This window comes from Tiliqua scincoides, chromosome 9, assembly GCF_035046505.1.
Source record: "Tiliqua scincoides isolate rTilSci1 chromosome 9, rTilSci1.hap2, whole genome shotgun sequence".
Classification (NCBI taxonomy): Eukaryota; Metazoa; Chordata; class Lepidosauria; order Squamata; family Scincidae; genus Tiliqua; species Tiliqua scincoides.
In genome coordinates, this window is record NC_089829.1 from 17,129,879 (window position 1) to 17,155,324 (window position 25,446).

At 47.0% G+C, this 25,446-nt stretch overlaps 1 protein-coding gene across 2 annotated transcripts in view; it reads right to left on the reverse strand.

Moving 5' to 3' along the window:
• VAC14 (VAC14 component of PIKFYVE complex) overlaps nt 1-25,446 on the reverse strand; it is a 110,357-nt gene that overhangs the window by 61,361 nt on the left and 23,550 nt on the right. For both annotated transcript variants that reach the window (XM_066637646.1, XM_066637647.1), the window contains one exon: nt 10,299-10,455. In XM_066637646.1, coding sequence (XP_066493743.1) covers nt 10,299-10,455 — 157 coding nt within the window. The remainder of the gene's footprint in view (nt 1-10,298; nt 10,456-25,446) is intronic.

Below are 25,446 nucleotides of genomic sequence, written 5' to 3' on the forward strand. Positions count from 1 at the left end.
GTGTATTTTTATAACCAGCTGCAAATACTATTGCTCATTTAACACACACTGACTGCTGCGGTGTCCCTTTAAAGAAAGGATTGCACAATTCTGGGTATTCTAAAATTAAAATAGCTATTTGGAAAAAAAACAAAAAACAGCAAGACACAATTTCCTTCCAAGGCCTCCAGTTATTTGACCCAAAAGGCTGAGCCTGGATTTCAGTCCAAGGGGCCATGACAGCCTTCAGGAAGCATGCCACAACTGGATGGCTATTTTTAGATAAGCCACGGGGAAGGAAAAAGAGAAAGCCATCAGGCTTGATCTAAAGCACAGCTCTGCAGAAGCTACTCCACCCACACTGTCTCCCTCACAGACAGAGAAAGGATCAATAACACACTCAAGGCATTGCACTTGGTTCCAGCTGCGTCCAGCCAATGCTAGAACACAGCAGAGCATGAGCTCATCGGGCAGGCAAACCAGGGTCCTGCAAGACTACAAGGGAAGGAATCACTGTGGCAAAGAACAGAGCCTCCGAGCTGGCACTAGGGCCTTGCATCAGCTCAAACATGGTACACGTGTCGGAAACGGACAAAAATGGACACCTGAGCATCCTTTGCCAAAGAGAACAGAATCTCTAGATGTAGTGATGTGGGGAACAGATTGGAGATGAAGGCCTGGGGTGACAGCTTCTTCTTCTCTGAAATCCACAACCATCTGTTCCTTTACTCCTCCTGCTCATCCATAACCCAAGTAGAGCTACAGGGTACAGCTACAGCCTCACATCAAAGAGATCAATCCCACCAACCCACCCATCCTCACACTATGAAGCTGACTGGGTGACCTGTCTGACAGGGTGGCTATGAGAGCAGAAAAATCCACAATGAATCCTTTGGCAGAATGGTGAAGTTCAAGCAGCAATGTGTGGTGAGGTCTAGGGAGGCACAGCCACACGAGTACTCACTTTCTCCCTGCCTCCCTCCCTCCCTCCAGCTCAATCTCAGTGGATCTTACCTACCTTGAAGCACACACACCTCCAGCAGTAAATTTACAAAAGACAACTCAGCTCTTGACTCAGTGACATGCTCCCTGAGGCAACTGGACAACTGCCTCCCTTGGTGCTTTAGACTGAGAGCCGGTCCATTAGCACAGGCTCCCTGCTTTTTTCATGGCTTTCTTAGAATAGAACAGAGGCAATCTGCCTGCTGCCTCCCCAGCAATTAATGAAGTAGGGGCCCCTGCTTTTTTACTTTTTTAATAGGCAGTCAGCTGCCCTGCCCATTTTTTGATTGGAAGTTAGTCATGACTGCAGCCTAACTCTGTCTGCTGTTTCCCCAGCGATTGCTGACACAGGCACCCTGCCTGTATTTCACTGGCCATGATTGCAGCAAATTTGCTGCTACCCTGTGTATTGAAGAGTGAGTGAGTGAGTGACTAAGTGAATGTGAGTGTGTGTGTGTCCGTCCTTGTGCTTTGTTTTTTTAACTTGTTGGGTCTGATGAGGCTCTGCCTCCCCTAATTACACGTCCCTTGGTTCAAGAAGTAAATGCCCAGGGGAAAAAAACTGAAAAAAAAACCTAGGAATACATAGTTTAGGTTTGTATTCCCCAGTTGTTTTTCCACATTTTCCCAGCAAAACAATTATAAATTTTGGGAAACACTAAAAAACAATTCTGATTAAATATCTTCCCACTTAGAATGATTAAGCAAAATGCTTAAAGGGAGATGCAATGAGCTCTAGATATGGGTCTGTGAGGGAAAGAGGAAGCACAAATTTCTTGCAGGACTGAGTGTTCAGGAAAGAGGGATGTCTGCTGGAGGGGTGGAATGGCAGAGGAAGTAGCAGTTGGGCTCTGACAGGTCTGGAGTGAGGGTCGAATTTGGGTATGAGTTTTCATTTAGGCATGGACAAGGTCGCTCGCTGTGCAGACTTTCCTGTGGAAAGCAGCAAATACCAGACGTTTCCCAACACTCATCCGCAAATTCATTTAAATACCCCAATTCTTGTGAATAACATCTGTTGAATTGTTAATCTTTGTCTCTTACACAGGATTCATGCTTCAAAGGTTAGAACACCCACTCCAAAGTCAAGGGTTCCAAGTGAGGACATGATAAGTTGTTCTATAAAATAGTTTTTAGAGTACATTTGGATGGAATTAAAGGCAGCTAAGACTAAGTAAAGTCATCTACAGCAGTGGTTTCCAAACATTTTAGCACAGAGACCCACTTTTTAAAATAACACACTATTGGGACCTTCCTAGTTTTGCAAGACAAAAAAACAGTTTCACCCTACCAGCTGCTCGAGCCTCTGTTTTTATCATTTTTACTATTTGAGGGAGGGGCTACCTTCTGGAGCATTTGTTAAGCTCCAAGTTCATTGGATCAGGACCATTCTGGTAGACTTGCATTCCCTTTACCTGGTCTTCGAGAAGAGATGAGGTATGTTTGCCTACTCAAAAGTAAATGCGCACATGCAGCTCAGCTTCATTTTCAATAGGGCTGGATACATTTTCCTAGTCAGCTACCAGCTTGTCAGTTTACAACCAGTTTACATGGTTACCTTTGACACATTGCTGAATGCAATGGCATTACAAACTATACATTCACCTAAGTAAGTGTTTAAGAGGCTAGTTTAAAACCAGGAGTGCTTCTTCCTTTCCAAAAAGTCAACCTTGGGGCCTAAATCCTGTTTGGAAGCATGATGCATAGGAAGGGAGGACTTAAATTTTGCTCTCCAGGGCCAATTTTCCATTAAAAATTCCCTCTACCCATAGATTTGATCCATAGTGGCTCTTTGTGATTTGACCCACAGTGACAATATGCAACAAACAGCAGCTTGGAGGGACATGATTTTCAGTGGAAAACAGCATGAGGGGATATGTCCCCTGCTCCCCACAGTTATAATCAGACTCACATATGCAGAGCTACGTTTTATCAGAGAGAAGTTGGTTCCAGTTTTAAGCATGTCTTTTAGACCAAAGCATTATTTGGTCCCAATATAAAGATTTACTGATGTAGGCTAGGTCCCTACACCGAAGAGAGTTGGTGGTAGTTTGAAAGAGGGATTGGTGATTTTGATAGGTACATTTATCCCACTGCTATCACAGGGAAATGGGCCCTGAAGTTTGTTGTAGGCTCCTTCCATTTCTGGATCAAGCTGACAATATCCAGTCTGAAAAGATGACTGTTTTAAGGACAGATCACAAAACCCTTTTGATCATTTGTTGATGTTTTGAAACCTTCAGCTGCTCAAGGCACATATAAGCAAATACATGCTGTGGTCAAAGTCCTTGATTAAGGATATGATGAATGTTGCAATGGTGTCTCTGCACCATCAGTGCAGTGTCCAAACAGGACTGAACTGTCACTTTTGCAGATATCACACAGTGATTCAAGCATTGTTCCAAAGATCATCTGGTACATAAGGCTGATGTGTCTGAAGCAACTTTTAAGCAGGCAAGAGAGGTACTTGTAAGATCTATTAAGAGTGCACATCACGATGACAATCTGGGAGAGTCTGACTCTCTTACCCTGAGAGAGGAACAGTTCTGTGTGTTTCTACCAATATTTTCCAGATACGGAAACTAATACTTGAACTGTGGGACTATTTTAATTTTCAGTGGTGGCCACTTTTCCCAAGCAGGATGAACAGAAATCTTGCCAATTTTGTGGGTCTCGATCAATTACTTTTCTTAATGGGCCATAGTTTGCATCAAATAGTTTACAACCCAGTTCTATCCAAAGCTGGCACAGTAATACCTCTGGGCCCAGGCTGTATCCAGCGTTGGATATGAGCAGGCGGGAGGTCTTCTTGGGGGAAGCAAGATGCTCCTTTGCAAAAGCTGGAAATTCAACCAACATAGTTTTGTTCTGCGAGTTCAATTCATTTCTGTTGACACATGAGACTCCTCAACCACATCTGCAATTTAAAGTGCTCATATTTGTTTTTTAACACACTGACACATCCTTTATTGCACCCACAAATTACTTCTGTGCAGGGTTTGGGAAAGGCATCAATAGTCATGAGCACAGTTTTCAAGTTTCCAAAGTTTCACATCCACCCCTTGTTTTTATCCAGGGCTCAGAATGGCAGGCGCTAGCTTATTTGCTTGCATGCACACCACATCCTGGTAGCAAATCTTCTTGAATGCCGACAGAAGCCATTCTGTACAGGTAGCATCAAATCTGGGTCCTTTGCCATTGCAAACATCATGCTGCGACTCTGACAGCCACCACATTATGACAGTTCAGTTGACATATAACTTATTCAGAACTGACAAATTTCATCTCGTGTCAGTTTACTCTCTCCTAAGCCTTTCAACTGATGATGGTGGCTATGAAATACTTTCTGCACGGAAACCTTTGCATGGTTGCTGAAGTAGGAAATATCATCACAGCCAGACAAAGCATGAAAAGGTTACAGTGTCATCAGGTGAGCATTTGTGAGCCTCCCATGCATCAATATAGATATTTTCGCATGTATTCCTGGTTTGTTCCAAAGCTCTCTGCACATCAGAGCGTGCAATTGTGCAAAGCAAAAAGTATCAGTGTTAGCAGAGCTGAGGGCATCCATCAGTCCCATGCACAACAAAGGGGAGTTTTGCCAAGAACTCTATTGTAACAAAGAGTGAACTACAGCCACTGATACACAAGCAGAAGAAACAAGACGGTAAAAAGAAGCTGGAGAGAGATCTAGTCAAAGTAGGATGGAGCAACTCACATTCAACCATGTCTGATGGTTACAAAAAAACCAAAACAGGTTACAATTCCACTTCTGGTGGTTGCCAACAGTTACATCCTTGCTGACTATATACAACAGGAGTCAATAACCTTTTCAGCAAAGGGGCTGGATGTGACATCATCACCAAACTTCCAGGTTGTCAAGTTCCCAGAAGCAACAGCACAGAATTTAGCTTGGGAGGCAAAGCATCCTGCTGAATTTGCTAGGGGTCAGACAGAGAATCGCAGAGCCACCTGCCCAGGCCTGTGGAATCCCTATGGCACTCATAAGGACTCTGTGAGCCTGGGCAGGCAAGTCTGCCAGCATCTATGCAGCAAATTTGGCAGGAGGCAGAGGTACAGGCTAGCTGACCTTTAGAAGATTCAGTCCACAGGCCTTAGGTTGCCAAAGCCTGATATACAGGGTGGCTCTGCTCACAGGCTGTTGCTCTTCCAACAATCAGGACATCCTTCTCACACAATACACACAGCTACAAGGAACAAACTGACTGTATGCATTATGCATGTCACCTTCTCCACACAAAGGCTACAACATCCATCATGTCATCTGTCACTCTTATCTCAAGTGGATCAGAAAATGCTCCAGATAAAAAAAATCCTCATCAACTGGTGCCAGTTTTGTGATCAAAAACATTTGCAAGGTCTGCTCTCTTGTCCATAAACATCTTAATTTGGGAAAGAGGAGCATCTCCATGATCTATTGCTCAACATATTGGCCAGATGTCTTTTGTTGCCGCCCTATTTGGTTTCCCGAGAAGACGACCTTTATAAGACAAGACATGAGCTGCAGCCAAGCCATGGGGTGCAAAATCTGGCAGCTGAGATATTTAAATTCTGCATGCTTTTCTCAATTAAGGAACATCTGATCAATTCAGATAGAAACTGATATAAATACAGTCATGCACACGGATAGGAAGCAATAATTTTAGTGGTTAATCCTGATGAAAGGCATGTTTTTGCTCTGTTTTAGTTTTGGGGTTTTTTTTGCTTTAAATATGTTGTAAACTTGTTTTCATTTTCATAAATTAAAAGGGTGAGCCATTTTCCCAAGAGGGCAGACAAGTCATGGGGTATAAAGCTTGGCAGCCTTCATTTCTAAATTTGGTGCACTTCTCTCTCTCAGGACATACCTATACCTGGCTGCCACCAGTTTCTCAAAAATACCTTCAGCACATTTTCTAAAGGCTTTTTGGGGGGATTTCCAATTAGTCTGCTCTGGCAAAGGCTCAGATCATTTCTGAGAGTGGCTTTGTTACATTCATCATGAGGATCTCTTGCCAGGCTCCTGCTATCAGCTAGGAATAACAGAACTGAAGCTCAGAGCAGCAACCAGTCTGTCAACAGTGAACCTCTCAATTCAAACAACCCACCAATTGGTCCCAACTCAAGTGTTGCTGAAGCAGAAGAGAAGCCCCTCCCTTGGAGCACTTGCTGCAGTGAACCCCTGCCTTCTGCCCACCAGCCAGGATCGACTCAGCCCAGGACCACAAGAAGAGAATTATGGGTGTTTTGGTAGAATGCAGACACACTGTTAGGCATTTGCTATCACTTACCCGGCCATAATCCCTTTACCACAAAACATACTACAGCAGCAATTTTCAACCTATCTCATCACAAGGCAAACTGACAAGGTGCTAAAATTTTGCTAAAAATTTAAAAAAGATGCTAAAAGGCACACCATCAGTTTTTAGATAATTGACAAGGCACAACCATGCTATCGGTAGGGGTTCACATTCCCCAATGGCCCTATTAATAAATGACACTCCCCCAAATTCCCAAGGCACACCTGCAGACCATTCCTGGCACACCAATGTGCCATGGCACAGTGATTGAAAATGGGTGTATTAGCTGGAAAATATTTTATTTTACCAATGCAAAATGGACTAAATTGACAGATCACTTCTGATGAATCCAGCACAGTTAAACAGTTGCTGGTACGCAGAGGAATCTCTCTTCCAAGAATAAAAGGCTAAGTGAGCTGCAAATGACTAAGTGTGATGGCTAAGTGAGAATCTGCTGTAGGGTTTTTCCAAAATGTCAGGCACGGTGGCGGTGCAAATCTACATCTCTCCTCCTCCTCTACCTCCTCAGGGAAGATTTCAAGCATTCATCATGGCAAAGAGCGAATTGTACAGAATGGTGAGCTACAGGAAGTTGCAATTTCTAAGCATCAAAATACTAGTCCACTAAACAGACCCTCTGTGCACACAAAACTCTTCCCTGCCAAGTTCAGTAAAAGCAAACAAAGGGTCAAACTTCTCCAACATGGCTGGGTAATAGACAGGGGATTTAAACCCATGTGACAAACCCAAGTGGTGACCATCACAGTTGCTCCCTTGCTCCAATTCAACCCTTGTTCCTTACATTTTACTTTTTGCATCACTCATCATTGGGTCATTATGTGCCCCCCCCCCCAGGAAAGCAAGCCAAGGCAGCTCACAACATCACAATACACACAAAGTGAAACACAAAGCCACCAAGCCAAAAAGCACCACCCGCAAGACTCACCAAATCCAAAGCCCACCATCCCCAAAAGAAGAACAAAAGGGCAACATTTTTGCTTCTTGCCAGAAGGGTACTAGCATGAGAGTTCGACAGGCCTCCAGGAGAAAAGCATTCCATTCAGTCCTTGCCTCATCCCATATGTTGTCAACATTCTTACATTTCAGCTGTCAACCCCATGAGCAGGGTCCCAGTTTTTCCCTATCTTATCCTCTCAAGTCCCACATACAACAATAACTCAGTATTCTCATGGCTATTACCATTAGTCCCTCCCAGGGGATTGACTGAAAGTACTGGGAGGATAGTACATTCATTTCTATAAGAGTGGGTATTGCCCAAAGCCTTAAAGATGGCAGTAATTCACTCTCTCCTGAAGAAACCCTCCCTAGACCCCTGGGTTGTGGATAATTTCGAACCAGTGTCCAACCTCCCCTTTTGGGGCAAAATGATTGAGTGGGTGGTGATAGCTCCAGGGAATTTGGGAAGAAACTGATTATCTGGACCCCTTCCAATCGAGTTTCAGGCTGGGCTACAGGGCACAATCAGTTTAGGTCACCCTGATTGATGACCTGCTCCAAGGACTAGACAGGGAGAGTGCATCACTGTTGGTCCTCCTGGGTCAACACCATCAACCATGGTGCCCTTCTGGACCTGCTAGCCGCCTTGAGCTTGGAAGCACTGTTCTGCAGTGGTTCTGCTCCTTTCTGGTAGATCAGAACCAGATGATGGGGCTGAGGGACAACTGTTCCACACCATGGTCACTGATTTGTGGGGTGTCATGGGAATCTATTTTGTCCATTGGGAGAGGTCATCCAGGGATTTGAAACTGAATATCACCAATATGTGGATGATACCCAACTCTCTCTCTCCCTCTTTCCCACCAGTTTCTAAAGGGGGTGCTGACTGAAAGCAGCTGGGGTCTGGAAGAGGGGTAATAAACTGAAATTAAATCCAGAGAAGACAAAGGTCCTCCTAATCCAGAAGAATGTGGTGCAAGTACTAGATCTGCAACTTGCTCTAGACGGGCAGCTTTCCCTCAGAAAAAGCAGTTGCATACCTGGGAGTCCTCCTGGATCTGCAGCTGGACCCTGCATTGTCAGGTGGTGGCTGTGGCCAGAAGGACTTTTGCCCAGCTTTGGTTAGTATTCCAGCTGCAATGGGGCTTCTCAGTCAGTTGAATCTGGCTATGGTTGTCCATGGTCTATTTTTATTTATTTACTGTATTTCTACCCTGCTTTTCTCTCCAAAGGGACCCAAGATGGCTAGCAACATCTCATTTAGACTACTGCAACAAACTCTACATGGGACTACCCTTGATGAGAGTCTGAAAGCTGCATTTAATGCAGCAGCTAGGTGGTCACTCAGCAATTTGAGCCTGCCATGCTGTTGCTCTGGTGGCTATGCTAGCTGCCCATTCAATTCTGAGCCCAATTCAAGGTGTTGACGATTACCTTTAAAATCCTATACAGCATGGGACCATAATATCTTAAGGACTGCCTTCTTCTGCATAAGTCTGCTTGTCCTCTATGATCAATGGATAGGGCCCTGCTTAGAAACTGGTGACATGCGAAGACAAGGAGATGGCAACAAAGTGCAGGGCCTTCTCTGCTGTGGCATCACATCTGTGGAATCAACTCCCAGAAGATCTAAGGATGATCCCTTCTCTATATAGCTTCCAGCAGGGTTTTGAAACACACTTGTTTCACTTGGTTTTCAAGGAGGGGTCCCCTTTTAATTAGTGTGCATATTTGTGCTGCTTTTATAGTTTTATTTTTGATATTTTTTATCTGCTCCTTGTATCACATTGTTAACAGTTTTCATTTTCTTGTATTGGATATGTTTTATTTTTAATTTTTATTACATCCCATTGTAAATGGCTTTGACCTTTTGAAAAAACAGTCTATAAATCTTATAAATAAAATAAACATTAAGGAGGATGCTGGTCATCATGATGCTTCATGCCCTGGAGTCAAAATGGCATTTGTATTCTAAGATGCCACCATTGCCACCCTTTCCCCCAAATTAAAACCTCACCTCCTCTCTTAATTTCACTTTAAACCAGTTTTTTTAGGAGGGAGGAAAAGTCTCCTGTTGATGGCTGCTGCTAGGCCAAGCACAGCCTATGATCCAAACCCAGCCAACCACAGCAGCTTCCACCTTGACACAGCAGGCAGGCACTAAACTGGCACCCACTGGTTTTCAGGGGCCCCAGGGAAGGCAGAGACTGTCTAACATCCAAACATACCAGCTTCCAGTAAGCAACAAAATCCAACATTACAAAGTTAAGAAGAGAGTGAAATTATGCGAACTGTGCAATGTAATGCATCACTTTAAAAGCATGGTTACTGATCTATTCTAAACTATAGATTACTTGTGAACAGTTCAGGTATTCGTCTCCCTTTACATTTTGAAATTAACAAGAATTCTGTTGAGTGTGATAAACTGGCAACAGCTGACTCAAGACAGGCTACGCTGCATGTTCTGTTCCAATTACAAAATAATGCAGTCACAGAACTCCAGAGAAGGAGGGGGTAGGATATAAGACACTGGCAGGAACAGAAGAAACCACGGACTGGAGTGCATGAAGAAGAGTAGGAAAGTGCCTGCTAAGATGTGTTCAACTTTACCATGCAGTCATGAGGGCCAGAACCTTGCTCTGAAGATCAAGAGGAATCCAAGCAAGGTAAGGTGAAAGTTTTTGGTTCCGTAAGTGTCAACAGCAGATTCATGCTGAAAACCTGCATTGTGGCTCTTCTGCAATACATTTGGGACATATGTCAGAGCAGAAGCTTAATTGTCCCACCCCAAACACTCTCCTTTATACTGCACAGTCCCCATTATGAGCAGGCATGACACAGAAAGCTTCAGAGTCCTATGGCAGCAAGAGGTAGAGTGCGGATGCACTCCTCAGTTATGAACTCCTCCAAAAACACTGGAGCTGAGAGAGCAATTCACTAGGCCAGAAAATCGCTTGCCTCTGCCTGATCAGAGTTGTCACATGCCACTTTGCATCAAGAAGAAGGGTACAGAGACTCGATGACCTTTGCCATCAGTGCACCAGAATCAGGGACACTTACCAGAACAGCCAGCCTGACATGTTTTGCTTGGAGTGGGGATGTGCAAATCGAGCTGCCCAGCTTGTGCATCAGAGTTCTCGTATGGCCCTTGGTCTTCTGTCTGTCCTGCAGGAGAGGATGCAATCTCAGCCAGGACTTCAAGATCCTTGAGGATAACCTAGAACAAGGCAGAGACCAACATGTGGAAAACAGGAAGGCTGCAAGGGAAGAAAAGCACCAGGGCATCTTTGCAAGGATCTTTTGCACTAATCCAATGCAACCTGTGATCACAATGCATCACAATCCAACTTGTGATCAAGGTTATTACGACAACAGGCCCTTAGAGTAGATGGGCATTAAGGCGATACAGTACATACGCTGTCCTTTTGTGAGTCAGCCTGATTAAAACTGGCACAGATGTAGTTTTTAAAAAAGAAGCAATAGTTTTCATTTAAACAGAATTGGTTTAATTTTTTAAAAGATCAGGGATGCCACTTAAAAAAATAACTTGTTTAAAATGAAACCTGGACATTATGCAAATGTCACATTCTCCAAGGTGAAAGTGCAGCTGCACTTTTACTGCTACCTGCAAAACATATGGAGAGAGGGCTGAATAGCTAACGGTGCTGTCATGATTGTCTTCTCAGCTTAGGCAGTTGCAACCCAGAGATGTTTGCTATCGCTTGGATTCACCTCTTCCATACACAGGTACTTGCCTTTCTTTCAGTCATATCCAGTTTTGGAGCCCAATATGGAGCTCCAGAGGATCCTGGATGAAGCGGATTATCTGGCTTTCAATCTGGCTTCGGGATGGAGATGGCCTTGGTGGATGACTGGTGGCCGAGGGCTGGACGGAGGGAGTGCATCCCTGTTAGTCCTTTTGGACCTCTCAGTGGCTTTCGACACCATTGACCATGGTGTCCTTCTGGGACAGTTGGCTGAGGTGGGGATTGGGGGCACTGTTTTGCAGTGGTTCCAGTCCTTCTTGGCCGACAGGTCCCAGATGGTGCTATTGGGGGACTCCTGTTCGGCACCCTGGCCCTTGAGGTGTGGGGTGCCACAGGGTTCTATACTGACCTCTCCCAGCTGTTTCATGTAGATGTTAAACAACATGGGGGACATCTGGGAATTTGGAGTTGGGTGCCATCAGTATGCTGATGACACTCAGCTCTCTCTCTCCTTTCCACCTGACTCCAGGGTGGCTGTCTCTGTCCTGAAGCATAGCCTGGAGGCAGTTGGGATCTGGATGAGGGCGAACAAGCTGAGATTAAATCCGGACAAGACAGAGGTCCTCCTGGTGCAAAAATCCACGATGCGGGTGCTGGACTATCACCCTGCTCTGAATGGGGTTGCACTCCCCCTGAAAGAGCAGGTTCGCAGCTTGGGGGTTCTCCTGGACTCGCAGCTCCTCCTGGATGTCCAGGTGTCAGCTGTGGCCAGGGGTGCCTTTGCCCAGCTTCAGCCGGTGCGCCAGCTGCGGCCATACCTGTCTCAGGCAGATCTGGCCATGGTGGTCCATGCCATAGAGACATCAAAATTAGATTATTGTAACACGCTCTACATAGGGCTGCCCCCGAAGACGATCCGGAAGCTACAGCTAGTGTAGAATGCTGCGGCTCACGTAGTTGCTTGGGGTCGGCGGTTTGACTGTGCCATGCCGCTACTCCGGCGGCTGCACTGGCTGCCCGTTTGTTTCCGGGCTGAATTCAAGGTGCTGGTTATGACCTTTAAAGCCCTAAACGGCTTGGGACCAGCATATTTGAGAGACCACCTTCTTCCGTATAATCCAGTCCATTCTCTTAGGTCATCAGAAGGGGCCCTGTTGGTTGTGCCATCATTGAGAGTGGTGAAGGGAATGGCGGCGAGAAGCAGGGCCTTTTCGGTGGTGGCATCTACACTATGGAATTCCCTCCCCTTTGAATTGAGAGGAGCTTCCTCATTATTAATGTTCTGGCGGGGCCTGAAGACTTTTTTATTCAGGAAAGCCTTCGAGGCACTATAAGGGCTGTTTTATAAATTTCTCTTTTACTGCGTGTTTTCAATCTGCTGTTATGTATTTTATCTATGTATTTTATCTTGTTTTTAAGTGTTTTGTATTTTTAATGTTTATCTGTCGTTTTGTACTTTAACCTGATTGTTAGCTGCCTTGGGTGCCCTTTGGGGAGAAAGGCGGAATATAAATTAAATAAATAAATATGTAGTTTTCACAGTTACGCAGGACTTTAACCAAGGTACTTCCAGGTTTCTTTTTCATTTTATCACTCATACAATGCTATCTTAATTGTCATTTTAGTATGTTTTTAATTGCTTTACTGCGGATGAGATAATGACACTTAAGTAGAAATAGTAAGCATTCTTAAATATTTTTCAGAGCCTTAAAAATGTGACATGCCAAGATACATCAGACACGGCAGTTTTCAGAATAGATTTCCGACTTCAGTACACTTGAGGTTATGCCTCTCTCTTCTAGTTTCTACCAGCTGGGTACAAGCACATCAGTTCCAGTCTCCTATTCCAGCTCCCAGATGCTTTTGCCTTCACTCTTCATTCATCCTTCCTCATAGGTACTCTTGCTTTCACTCACTGCCACCAGCTGCCAGGGCCCCCAGGCACCTCCACACCCCTTCCCACCACCTGTGTCCCTCCTTTTCCTCCACAATAGCTCCATAATGGATTTAAATTCCCTTTCTGGAGTGGAGAATTGGAAGTAGGTGTGAGCAAGAGATACATCTGCTGCTATAGAACTGGCCAGATGTGTTTCCGGCTAGTCTGTGAAGTGATGTGGCAGTTGCTTGACCTAGTTGATTTGCCAATGCAAACTGCAGTGAAAAAGGGATAGGATGGGTTTACTGACTGGGGGAGTCCTTTCAGAAGCACAATAATCTGGCCGACTTCACTGCAGTTCCTGGGATAGTAAGTCACAGAGGCACACAACGGGTGATTTTGCTGAGTTTCAGAATTTAGGGTGGGCAGGTTCAGAAACCAACTCAGTTCACTTCGGAACAAGAGTTCACCAAGCCCAGCCAAAAATTCTTCTGATTTCTGCTAAGACTAAATTGGCTCAGGAGGCACTTGGAGCTCTCCCTCTCCTCACACCTAGGACTGGGAAATTAGGGGGAAGGACGAGGGCCACTGCAACCTGGAGCCTTCAGTGGGGCCAACACCTTACAAGCAGAGCTCCCAGCACAAGCATCTCCAAGGATTGTTGTTTGTTTGAACTAACAGTCACTTTGCCTAAGGAACTTCCTGCCAGAAAGAAAATGGGGGGGGGGAGAGTGGGTGCAGGAGGGAAGCATTCTGAACAGCTCATTCTTTCTGAGCTGCTTCTGAGAATTCTCTGGAAAGCCTCAGAAAGAACTGACCTACCCCAAACAGAGCTGGTGGAAGGCTGCCCATCTCTTGATCAGGCCCAGCCAAGCATAAGAACAGCCCCGCTGGATCAGGCCATAGGCCCATCTAGTCCGGCTTCCTGCAGCTCACAGTGGCCCACCAGATGCCAGAGGGAGCACAAAAGACAAGAGACCTGCATTCTGGTGCCCTCCTTGCCCACTTCTAATATCAGGAGGTTGCACATGCCAATCATGGCTTGTAACCTGTGATGGACTTTTCCTACAGAAATTTGTCCAATCCGCTTTTAAAGGAATCTAGGGCAGATGCCATAGCCACACCCTGTGGCAAGAAGTTGCACAGACAAACTACACACGGACCTACTCTCTTCTCCCACTCAGACTGACAGAGCCATTCCACAGAAGCCGGAAAAGAGGCAAAAGCACAAATCTGGCACATTACACAGATTTTTACATCTATCCCCAGTCATAATTCCCCCACATAGCGTAGACACTCCCTTATAAGGTGAGAAATTTCCACCAATAAATCAAGCATAGACAGACACCTTGTCTTATCTGCAGGTCACTCAGGGGTCAGAGCTGTTCAAGCATGTCTCAGCAGCCAAGAGAAGCTTGAAAGAACTTTAAAAGTGCCTGTGGAGGGTTCTGTGACGCATCTAAGGAACATTTGAGTGACTGCAGACAGATTACAAACAGGCAATTTTATTTACAGTTTTAGAGTCTTCCAAGCATGCTCCTTAACACCAAACCCAGGAGTGCCTCTTAAAACGACAGTGAACAGTATAAAAAGCTGTCTGGCAGCAAGCGAAGCAGTATGTTGTAGTGAGGTAAGCCGTCTATGTTGCTTTATATTGGTGCTGTATTTGTTTTGAATGGCTTTTCTGTAGATTCAAACCTGGATTTTTTCTTTTTAATTCAATGCAATGTTCAGTTCTGTTGCTTACGGGGAGATAGCACATAGTACTATAAAAGCACCTTGTTAACATCTTCAAAAACAGTGGTGTGGTTTATAATCTTCCCCCCCCTTTCAATCCGGCTCCAAGGCAGACTGCAGTTCCTCTTCACAAGCACCATTCCCCAAGTTTTACTCCCAGCTTATCTGATGATCATGCAACAGTCCATGATTTTGGTTCAAAACCTGCCCTCAACTTACCTGAGATTGACTTAAAGGAGAGAATCTATGGTTTTCCTGTCTGAAATGTGTTTGTTTGTTTGTTACATCTGTCTTTAAAATGAAACAGAATCAATTTTCCTTTGCCCTTTCCTGCTCTGCTTTCAAATGCAGTAGGCCTCTTGGTCCAAGACATTTCAAATCAGTTATCAGACATGAAAGTACCCCCACTGTTGCTGCCCGTCAGTCACCTCCAAGGCTTGCAGATGCAAAAGCAGCAGTGGCTCCCTCATAGTGCAGCCAGAAGTCCAGCATCTTTCTGTGGAGTTACCCCTGGCTGGACCCTTTGCAGACACAAAGGGCATGAAAGACTACACAGAGCACTTTTGAAGTGAAGCACCAGCCAGACTTCAGCACAGCTGCCATGCAGCACAACCCCCACAGGAAAAAGCTATGGAGAGCTTAAGCCTGCAGGGACCAACACTCTGCACACCATGAAAAACAGAAAAAGTTTGACCTAATACACACAGGAGACATGCACACCTGCTTGTAGATTTGCACAGGTAAACAAGGTTCTCTTAAGGCACTAAGATCAAGCACAAGCAAGCCAGACAAGGCCATATTTAGGGAAGCCAAGAAGGTCAGGCTAGCTAGATTGTGGTAGTGTCCCTATCCACAGGGCTCACGGACCATGAGACCAAATCTACACTTGATACAAAGCCCCCTTCTGTTTCCATTACCACTATTCTTAGAAGATAGTTGTGGATTAATCTACTGTGTCCAGTTAATAGAATTCAGCTTCTGCAGGTGAAGCCAGTGTTGAAACCTGAAGATGCCTTGTACACAGAGCCAGGCTGCTGGCTCTTCTAAACTCACATTTTCTGACTGGCAACAGCTTTCCAAGGTCTCAAGCAGATATTCTTGGAGATGTCACCAAAGACTGGACTTGGTATCTTCTGCATGGCAAAACTATGTGCCCCACCAATGAACCACTCACATACCCAGATCACAAAAGCAAAGAAAATAAGTGAGATGTACAAACTGACAATACAATTCTGACCTGGCACTGAGCTCACTACCCGCTCTGGATTACCTGTGTTTCAAACTGGCGACAATCGCAACTGCCTATTTCTCAAACTGGAGGAATTCTCTCACTTGCACAGCAGCCCACCACAAAAGTTGTGCTGTCCAGTACATTCTGCTTATAAATGCATCTAAAGAATGGGCTTTTCCTCCATGGAAATAGGACACTTGGTAGGGAAGGATTTTCAATCCAGCAAGGGTCCCTAAGTGGGAGTGATTTTTATCCCAGTTGTCATATGAGGAGTCCCAAAGGAACTTTTTCTCTAGGTCAGACAAGTAAGTCCACTTTGGCTCTGTGTCATGTCGCCTGTCTTGCTTGCTTGGGCTGCTCACTGTCCACCTTCACTATGCCTAGAATCAAGGAGGCACCTGGATGTGCTACTGGGCCCAAAAACATTCGACAGCCTTTCCACAAGGATGGAGCAGTTTACTTTGGCCAAGACTGGAGTCAGGCTGCATTAGGGCCACAAAGAAGCAGCTATCTTTGCAAGCTGTCCCCACGCACTCCAAGAGGTCACAGGCTGGCACCTCCATCCTGCTTCAGGTGAGTCAATTTCTGATGTGCACTAGTGCAAGGGGAATTCCACCTAGTGCAGGCTGCTGAATGAGGTGCTGCCTTTGAACCAAGCCTACAGCGTAGGCACTCTGTAAAGATGAGCAAGAAACGGAACAACCTGCCAGAGGGACCCCGGTTAGGACTGGAGCGGATGGTGTTTTGCATGCACAGTGCATCTCTCCACTGCACAAGTCTCGGGCAGCTTCTCTCTCGCTTTCTTTTGTGCAAGCAAAAGAATGAAACTGGAAGAGTGTAAGAAAAGCAATACCCCGCTGAAGCACAAATGCCTAACGTTGCCATGGCAACAGGCCAGGTGCCAGTAAGGCGCATCAGCTGGGTCCCATCACTCGAGGGCAACTGCCATTTAAGCTCCTGTTATTGGCCATGAAAGGGCTGAGGCCAATGAGGCTCTTCCCCTCCCCCCTCCACCAGAGAAGGGCTCCCTGGTAGGGAGGGGCTGAAGCAGAGCAGCAGGGCAGGCTCAGAGCAGAGAGCCCCTGCAGCAGAGATCACAGATCAGCTGGCAGAAATTCTCTGATGCTACAGTGCGCACGGAGAGGCAAGGGCAATGTTCACAATTTCGGCTCAGAGAAAGAGAACTGGGAATAGACAAGAGGGAGGGAGAGATTTTGGTTCTGGAGCTGCAGGCACAACAGTGCTTGCACTTGCACATAGTGCTCAGGTGGCTGCTGCAGGCTTCCTGCAGACCTCCAAAATTCATGTTCCTGTCTTGTCAGACTCTGGAATGGGGCAGATGCGCTTTAGGAAAACGAGAGAGAAGGGCAGGAGGGAGGACAGACCACACTTGAGAACTGCGTTGCACACACAACGACCCTTTTGTTACCTTGAGCACTCCATGAGCAAAAGGGGGCTGAACGTGCTTTCAGATACTCTGGGGCTGAAAAACGGCATCCTTTCGACTGAAAGTCAAGATGCACTTGGAAGCTTGAAGGCTGCACTTGGAAGAATTTTCATTTGGAAGGGCGGTCGGCAGCTTCCCAGTAATGAACTTCTTATGGCTTCCTTGGCCCAGTGACGTGCTTGTGCAAAAATACACATCAGAGCCTCCCTGTTATCCAGATCTAGGTCAAGTTAATGTGCCGCATGTTCTGGCTGAGCAGAGCTGATGCTTGCTTCACTGACTCCCGTGCAGGCTGCTCTGGTTCAGCCTCCCAGCCTGCCTTCCATGCCCAGAAGCCTCCCTTCTCTCAAGGACTCTTGATTATCATGCCTCAGCATCCTCAGAGTCCATCCTGCCGCCACTCAGCTCCCAGCATTCTCCAGAAGGCGCCAGTAGTGGGGGACAAACAGAACGAACATGCCATGTCGACTGAGCACAGCAAACCTAAGCTTATGGAGCACGGGGGGGGGGGGGCGCCCACTGGGACTTCCGAGGCTGAGCTGTTAGACTTCTCTAAATCCTATGTGTGCTGCTTTCATATCGGAGCTGGTCTCCATTCAAGAAATTCTGAGCAGCAATCCCACTGCAGTTGTAATCTTCACAGATCTGCTTCCACCCACTCCTGCAATGCTGAAGCTTCCTCTAGCACTTGGCTTTTGCAGAGGTGTTACTAGTTGCTGGCTGCAACACAGTACTATTCAACTTCTAGCAGAATTGTAAAGAGAACAAATGTATCTGAGTAATTAAGTACAGGGGCAGCCTACCAGTTCCTTCCCTCTGTGGTCACCTCAAGACTCTGCAGTATCACCACTACAGAGCTAAACAAATGCATCGGTAAAGCAGCTACCACGTTTTCCAGACTCACAAAGAGAGTAAGGTCCAACAAGAAGCTGACAGAACACACCAAGATCCAGGTCTACAGAGCTTGCGTCTTGAGTACACTTCTGTACTGCAGTGAGTCATGGACTCTTCGCACACGACAGGAGAAGAAGCTGAACGCTTTCCACATGTGCTGCCTCCGATGCAACTTCAGAATCACCAGGCAGGACAAAGTTCCAAACAACACAGTCCTGGAACGAGCTGGAAATCCTTAGCACAGGGGATGGCAACCTTAAACACTCAAAGAACCATTTGGACCCATTTTCCGGAAGAAAAAAACCTCAGGAGCCACAAAACCCTTTTGACATCTAAAATGAAGATAATACTGCATATATAGGTTTTTTTTTCCACCTTTATGCTCTTATAGGTCCCATTTTAATAATAGCCCCCTCTTGTAGCTTTTAGTTAGTTTTGTCATACATTCTTGTCCTGTGTTTTCAGACGCCTGGTCCTCTATGGTGTTTTGCCTGATTCCAAGGCCATTCTCTGCCTGGAGAATTAGGCCCAATTTAAGCAAATTAGCTCCCCTTCTTTCCCCCAACAAATGACCCTGGTTCTGCCCTGCAGTCCTGCTGGACCCCACCTCCAGGGTAGCTCCACCTCCAGGGTAGCCTGTTCAACCTGCAGAGGTCCTCTCTCCTGCCAGCAGCCTCCCACCACTACAGCAGACCCTGGGTCCTCAACAGGTCTTGGGCACAGCAGCCACACACCAAACTCCAGTGTCTCCAGCAGTCCATTAGGCACAAAGTCAGTCAGAGTATCCAGGGCAGAGTCCAAAGTCAATAAGCCAAGTCACAGTCCAAGATCAGATTCCAAAGTAAGTCAGTCAAATCAGTCAGAGTATCAAAGTCAATAAGCCCAGCCCAGCCCAGCCTCCTCTCCTACCTCCAACCCACACCCCCTTCCTCAGGTGCTCCTTATATCCCTGAGGGCCCTATTGCCTTCAAGTGGCTGCAGCTGTGCAGCACACTCTGCTGGATGCCCAGGCCTTACCCTTAAAGGGGCCACTGCTGACATCACATCTACCTCCTCACCAGATCTTCCAGGATTCCAATACATATGTCAGTTATGACATCTGCTTATCTTACATGGATACTAAAGAACTCCCCCCACCTTCCAGAGGCACCCTGCTGGAAGGAAAAAAGGACACAGACTCCAGAGAAAAAGCCAGAGCTGGGGGGGAAGGTGGGGGGCAACCACAGGCCAGCTTCTGCCCTGCCTGCCAACCCTCTCCACACTATCCTGGGAGTAAGCCCCATTGGCTACAATGGGACTTCTGAGCAGACAAGTTGGTTGGAGCTCTCAGGCTAAAGTCCTCTCCATACTTTCCTAGGAGGAAGCCTCATTGACTACTTGTGAGTAGACCTGCATAGGAGGGGGCTGAGGCTGCAGCCCTCCACACCCCACTGACTACAGTGGGGCTTACTTGTGAGTAGACCTGCACAGGAGGAGGCTGAGGATACAGCCCTCCACACCTTCCTGGGAGTAGCCCAGGGACTACATTGGGGCTTATTCTGGAACAGACCTGCGAGGGCTCCCACTCACCCGTCCTTGCGCTTGGCCTTGAGCAGGCTTCAAGGCTGCCATCCCAGGCACCCTTTCCTGGGAGTAAGCTTCATCCTCTGTAATGGGGCTTACAACTGAGTAGACACGCGTAGGAGCAGGCTCCAAGGCTGCCATCCCAGACACCCTTTCCTGGGAGTAAGCTTCATCCTCTGTAATGGGGCTTACAACTGAGTAGACACGCGTAGGAGCAGGTGCCAAGGCTGCCATCCCAGGCACCCTTTCCTGGGAGCAAGCTTCATCCACTGTAATGGGGCTTACTACTGAGTAGACACACAGGATGTCTCCTCAGCTGTGGAAGAAAAGCCTCTCCTTGCACTGAGTAGGGACCTGCTCAGGGAAAGGCAGGCTGCAAGGGTTCGCAATGGCTGAGGAGGAGGGCGGCTCAGGATTGGCTGGTGGTCAGCCAGTGAAGGGCCCTGAGCCATTACAACAGAAAAAGTCAGGAGCCTGCTGGATGCTGATTGGCTGAGCCTGCTGGAGAGTTGGGGAAGGGAAAAACAGGGACCTTAAGCCTGCAGAGCCGGCAAAATTGAAAAGGGAAACCAATGCGGGGCAGGTGGGAGTGAAGGGAGAGGAGGGCAGTGAGCTCAGGGGGCAGAGGGAAGCAGCCTGTGCTCCCAACACAGGTGCCTCCTGTCACACTCTTTGCCACTTTCACCTGGAGGAGCCACAGCAGACAGCTGAAAGAGCCGCAGGTTGTCAACCCCTGCCCTAGCATGTATGCACTGCTGAAACAGAGACGCCTGCGTTGGCTTGGTCATGTCGTGAGAATGGGCGATGGCCAGATCCCAAAGGATCTCCTCTATGGAGAACTCGTGCAGGGAAAGCACCCTACAGGTAGACCACAGCTGCAATACAAGGATATCTGCAAGAGGGATCTTAAGGCCTTAGGACTGGACCTTAACAGATGGGAAACCTTGACCTCTGAGCATGCCGCATGGAGGCAGGCTGCGCAGTATGGCCTCTCCCAGTTTGAAGAGACACTTGACAAACAGACTGAGGCAAAGAGGCAAAGAAGGAAGGCCCATAGCCAGGGAGACAGACTACACTTGCTCCCAGTGTGCCAGGGATTGTCACTCCCGAATTGGCCTTTTCAGCCACACTAGATGCTGTTCCAAAACCACCATTCAGAGCGCGATACCATAGTCTTCCAAGACTGAAGGTTGCCAATAACAACACAGTAGACCAGTGATTTTCAACCTTGTTCATCTCATGGCACACTGACAAGGCACTAAAATGGTCAAGGCACACCAACAGGTTTCTGACAATTGACAAGGCACACCATGCTGTCATTGGGAGCTAACATCTCCCATTGGCCTTATTACAGCTCTTGGGAGAAGAGGAGCCAGAGTGATTTGGAGCTGGCACTTCTTACTCAGAAGACCACCTGTAAATACTGGTTGGGGGAGACAGGGCCAGAGACCGGCAGGATTTCAAGCATCATGTGCAAGATGGCCAAGAAGCCACACAACATCATTAAGTACACTTGAACTGCCCAGCCACCTCCTTAAAAATGTTTCTCCTAGTCATGGGCTGTGTTAATTCTCTTCAGCTGGCAGTCCATGTTGTCCAGAAGCAGGGATTCCACTGAAAGAGGCTTCCTTCTCACTACCCCAATATAAAACACAATGGAGAATAAGACTGCTCTGCCAGCCAGAGAGATGCAGAATCTAGGTGCATGACATCAATAAACAGCCCTGGTCACCTCACAGAGTTGCCCTTTCACCACCGCCTGTTTTAGCCTCACCTGTCCAGGACTGTCGCCAATCTGCTCTCCACTGGACTCCCTGCCAGGACAAGCTTCACACCCACTACACCCCTGACTTCTATTTGCAGTCCGTCCGTCCCCGCAAGGTTTTGGATCTAACAGGTTCTCCAGTTGATGCCTTATTTTGCAGGATTTCCTGTCTGCCACCTTAGCAACTCTGCTATTCTTCCTACATAGGTGAAAGCTGAATTCCTTCACAATTACCAACAGTGGCCTATATCATACTTACATCCCCAACTTCCTCTCAAGAGCTTGAACAAAGGAAAAGCCCGCTTGGATGAAGTCAAAGCCCAACAAGCCCAACATCCTGCTTCTCCCCACAGCAGCTTACCAGCTGCCTCTGAAAAGCCCATAAGCAGGATAAAAAAAAGTTGCCTTCTCTCCCACCATTGTCCCCTTCAAAGTGGCATTCAGAGAATTCAGCGGCCCTGCCGCTGAACCTGGAGGTAGCATACAGCCAACATAGCAGCCACTGACAGACACCCAGTCTTCCATGAATTTGTCCAATGCTCCTGAAAAACAGTCCAAGCTAGTGGCCATCACCTAAATTTGTGGCAATAAATTGCACAGACTAATTATGCACTGGGTGAAGAAGCACTTCCTTCATGAATCTTCCTTCCTTCCTTCCATCATGAATCTCTTGTCTATCAGCTTCATTGGCAGGAGTACATGGTGTTATCCTATTTGATCCTCACATCCACCCTGCAAGGTAGGCTAGACTGAGAGAATGGTCATTTGTTCAAGGTTACTAACAGGATGAACAGCAATTTGAGTGCCAGTTTCCACTACATCATAGGGACTCTCTCGATTATGGCTTTTGGGCCAAGTTTTCCTAACATTTTTCATCTTCTGTGGCATTCACACAACCCCACTCCTCTCCCTCTCATCTCACTGCTAATGGAAATGCAGCATGCAGGCACATGAGCCGCCATCCCTCCCAGATCAGTTCACCTGATTCTGCAAACTCATGATAGGTTTTCAGTTTCCCCACAGGTCACCCTGACCTTTGCCTTGCCCCTCTGGTTTCTTCTGCAGAGGCATAGAAACAAGGAGTCAGACAAGAGTTGGGGGAGTTAACGGAAATGAAGCATGTCTCTGGCTTATTGCCAATGCTCAGGCAGATGCGACCCAGACAGCAGTGCACATCTTCCCTCCGCTAAAGAGGAGCTGCTGCTTCCTCTCGCTTTCTACCATCCACAAGCAGCACAGCAAGGGCTGGAGGCCTTCTTACACCTGGGGGCACTGATAGGCAGTGCAACACAGGCAGCCATCCCAGGGCTAGCAAAGAAAGGTCCAAATTCACTACAGACAGGAGCAAAATATTCAGGGATACACATGCAAAAAGATGCAAGCTAGGCACTGACAAGACCATGGGGCCCCGAGGCTGGATGCGGCCTGCAAAAGCTCTTTATCTGGCCCTCAAGCTCTCCCACCACCGCCTTCAGCTGCTGAGTTGTGCTAAGGTGTCACTGCTGAAAGGGTGGGCCTCTCCCATATCTTGAAAATAACAAGATTTGCATATTTTCTCTTCTGTCATTTGTAGCTAATGAGCTAAGTGAGCATTAATTATCTGCTTAATGACATCATTTCCTGCTTAATGACATCACTTCTGGTCCTCAACAGGCATCATGAACTGTATTTGGCCTGAACTGTATTTGGCCTATACGAACAAGTTTGACACCCCTGGACAAGACAGTGGTCTTCTGGCCAGATTCATACACACTGCTCAACCCAACTCCCCAACTGCAAACAGAAGTGACTGATAAGAGGGCCAGTGGAGCAGAGGAGGGGCAAAAGAAAATGTTGCAGAAGGTGGGATCTATCACAAGACGGATTTCTAATGACCGGGGAAGAACCGCTCACTTTCCAACACGTTCAAGAAGCAGGGGCTGCTGCAGACTCTGAGGCCCCCTGGTGGTGGGCACCCATCAGAGCGGTGCTAGGCTGGCAGCAGTTAAGGAATCCAGGCACATCGCAGATGGAGGGAACAAGGCCATTCATCGCATAGGAAGGCTGACTGTGCTGTGACTTGAATGCAACCCTGTTCTGCAACGGCAGGCAATGAGCTCTCTTCCTGACAAGTCCGAGTGCTCCTTTAATTTATTTCTCTTTTAATGCAACCAGAGGGGGTGAGAAGGAACTAGGGCATGATGGTGCCACAGCCAAGAAAAAGATAATCTTTTGGGGATTCGCCAAAGAGTGGGTATGTAGCATGAAAGGCGAATGTGCTCCCTCCCCCCCTTTCCAAGAGACCCCCATCAATCTTCTCCTGACAATTCTACTGCCCCTTTTCTCCAGGGAAGAAAAGGAGGGTGACCTTTGCACTCTAGTCTCTGAACCAGAGAATCTCACAGGCACTGGGCTCATTTTGAGAGATTTCTGCTTCAGTTCAGTTCTCTGCCAATGATGCAAAAGACAGCAGAAAGACAGGGTGATCCCTCTCCCAAAAACTGTTGTGTCTTAAGACAGTGGCCTGAGAGGTGCAGGGCAACAGCCAGCAGACACACTCTGGGGAGATGGCAACTCCTCCTCAATATGCAAGTTCCACCAAACCAAAATGGCACTCACACAAGAATTGCCAACATGCACCCGCTTCTTCCCCCTTCAGTGCAGTCACACAGAGGAGGCCTTCTCCAAACGCACTACGCCCAGTCACACAAACAGGCCTCTTGCTCCAGTCATGTGGATTTTTGCTCAAGAAACTCACAAGCTGGGCAACCAGTCTTGCATACCTGCAGTTGCTGCAAATGAACTGCTATGAACAGAAGATGGAAGCCTTCATGGCAACAGCTCCTAAAGGGGAGAACAAGATTCCCGCCACCACAATCGGAGGAAAACGTTTAGCAAGGGACCACTTCGTGCCACACCTGTGACGTGTTCTGTAACCTGAGGAGGAAAGAGGGGGGAGCTCAGGAGCAGCTTCTCAAGCTCTGCAGGGGAGCAGCAGTTTTGCTGCTTACATATACAGCCCTGCTCTTTACAGCAATGTTTTCACTTCTCTTACCGAGGACCAGAAGAGGACTTTTTCAAGAAGCCTTTGCAAAAAATGCAGTCTGGAGATGCTCTAGGACATGGGTGTCAAACATAAGGCTCACGGGCCGACTGCAGCCCTCAGAAGCAATTTATCCAGCCCTCATTAGAACTGGGCTCTCCCAGTGTGATAACTGGGTTCTCTCATATCTTAAAAAATATGAACAAGATTTACACATTTTCTCTTCTGTCATTTGCAGTGAATGAGTTTTCATTTTATTTATTGATTGGATTTGTAATCCACCTTTCTCCCAGAAGGGCACTTAAAAGTCATAAAATACATAAAATTATAAAATAACAATAAAAAAATAATAAAACAACAAGACCAGCAGCAATATAACCAGCAGTATACAACAATTGTTAAAAGCAGCCAACATGCCCTCCATCAGGCATCAAATGCTTTCTGAAATAAAAAGGTCTTCAGGTCTCGCCGGAAGGTTAACAACGAAGCAGCTGTTCGCAACTCAAAGGGGAGAGAATACCACAGTACAGGTGCCACCACTGAGAAGGCCCTATTTCTGGCCGCCATCCCCCTAACCTCTCTTGATGGCCGCACAACCAACAGGACCCTCTCTGATGACCAAAGAGAATGGGCTGGACTATACAGAAGGTGGCGGTCTCTCAAATACACTGGTCCCAAGCAGTTTAGGACCATCATCTGCTTAATGATGTCACTTTCTGCATAATGATGTCACTTCTGGCTCTCAGCAGACATCATGAATGCTAAATTTGTTCCTCTGTATGAAACGGGTTTGACACCGCTGCTCTAGGAGGATTTCCTGCTACAGGTAGGGGGTTGGACTAGATGACCTTGTGGGTACCTTCCAACTCTATGATTCTATGACCCTTGGAGCAGGGCCTGACTCACCAATTGAAACTGCTACAGAGGCTCATAAAGGGAGAGGCGGTCTCCAAGGTGAAGCACGTG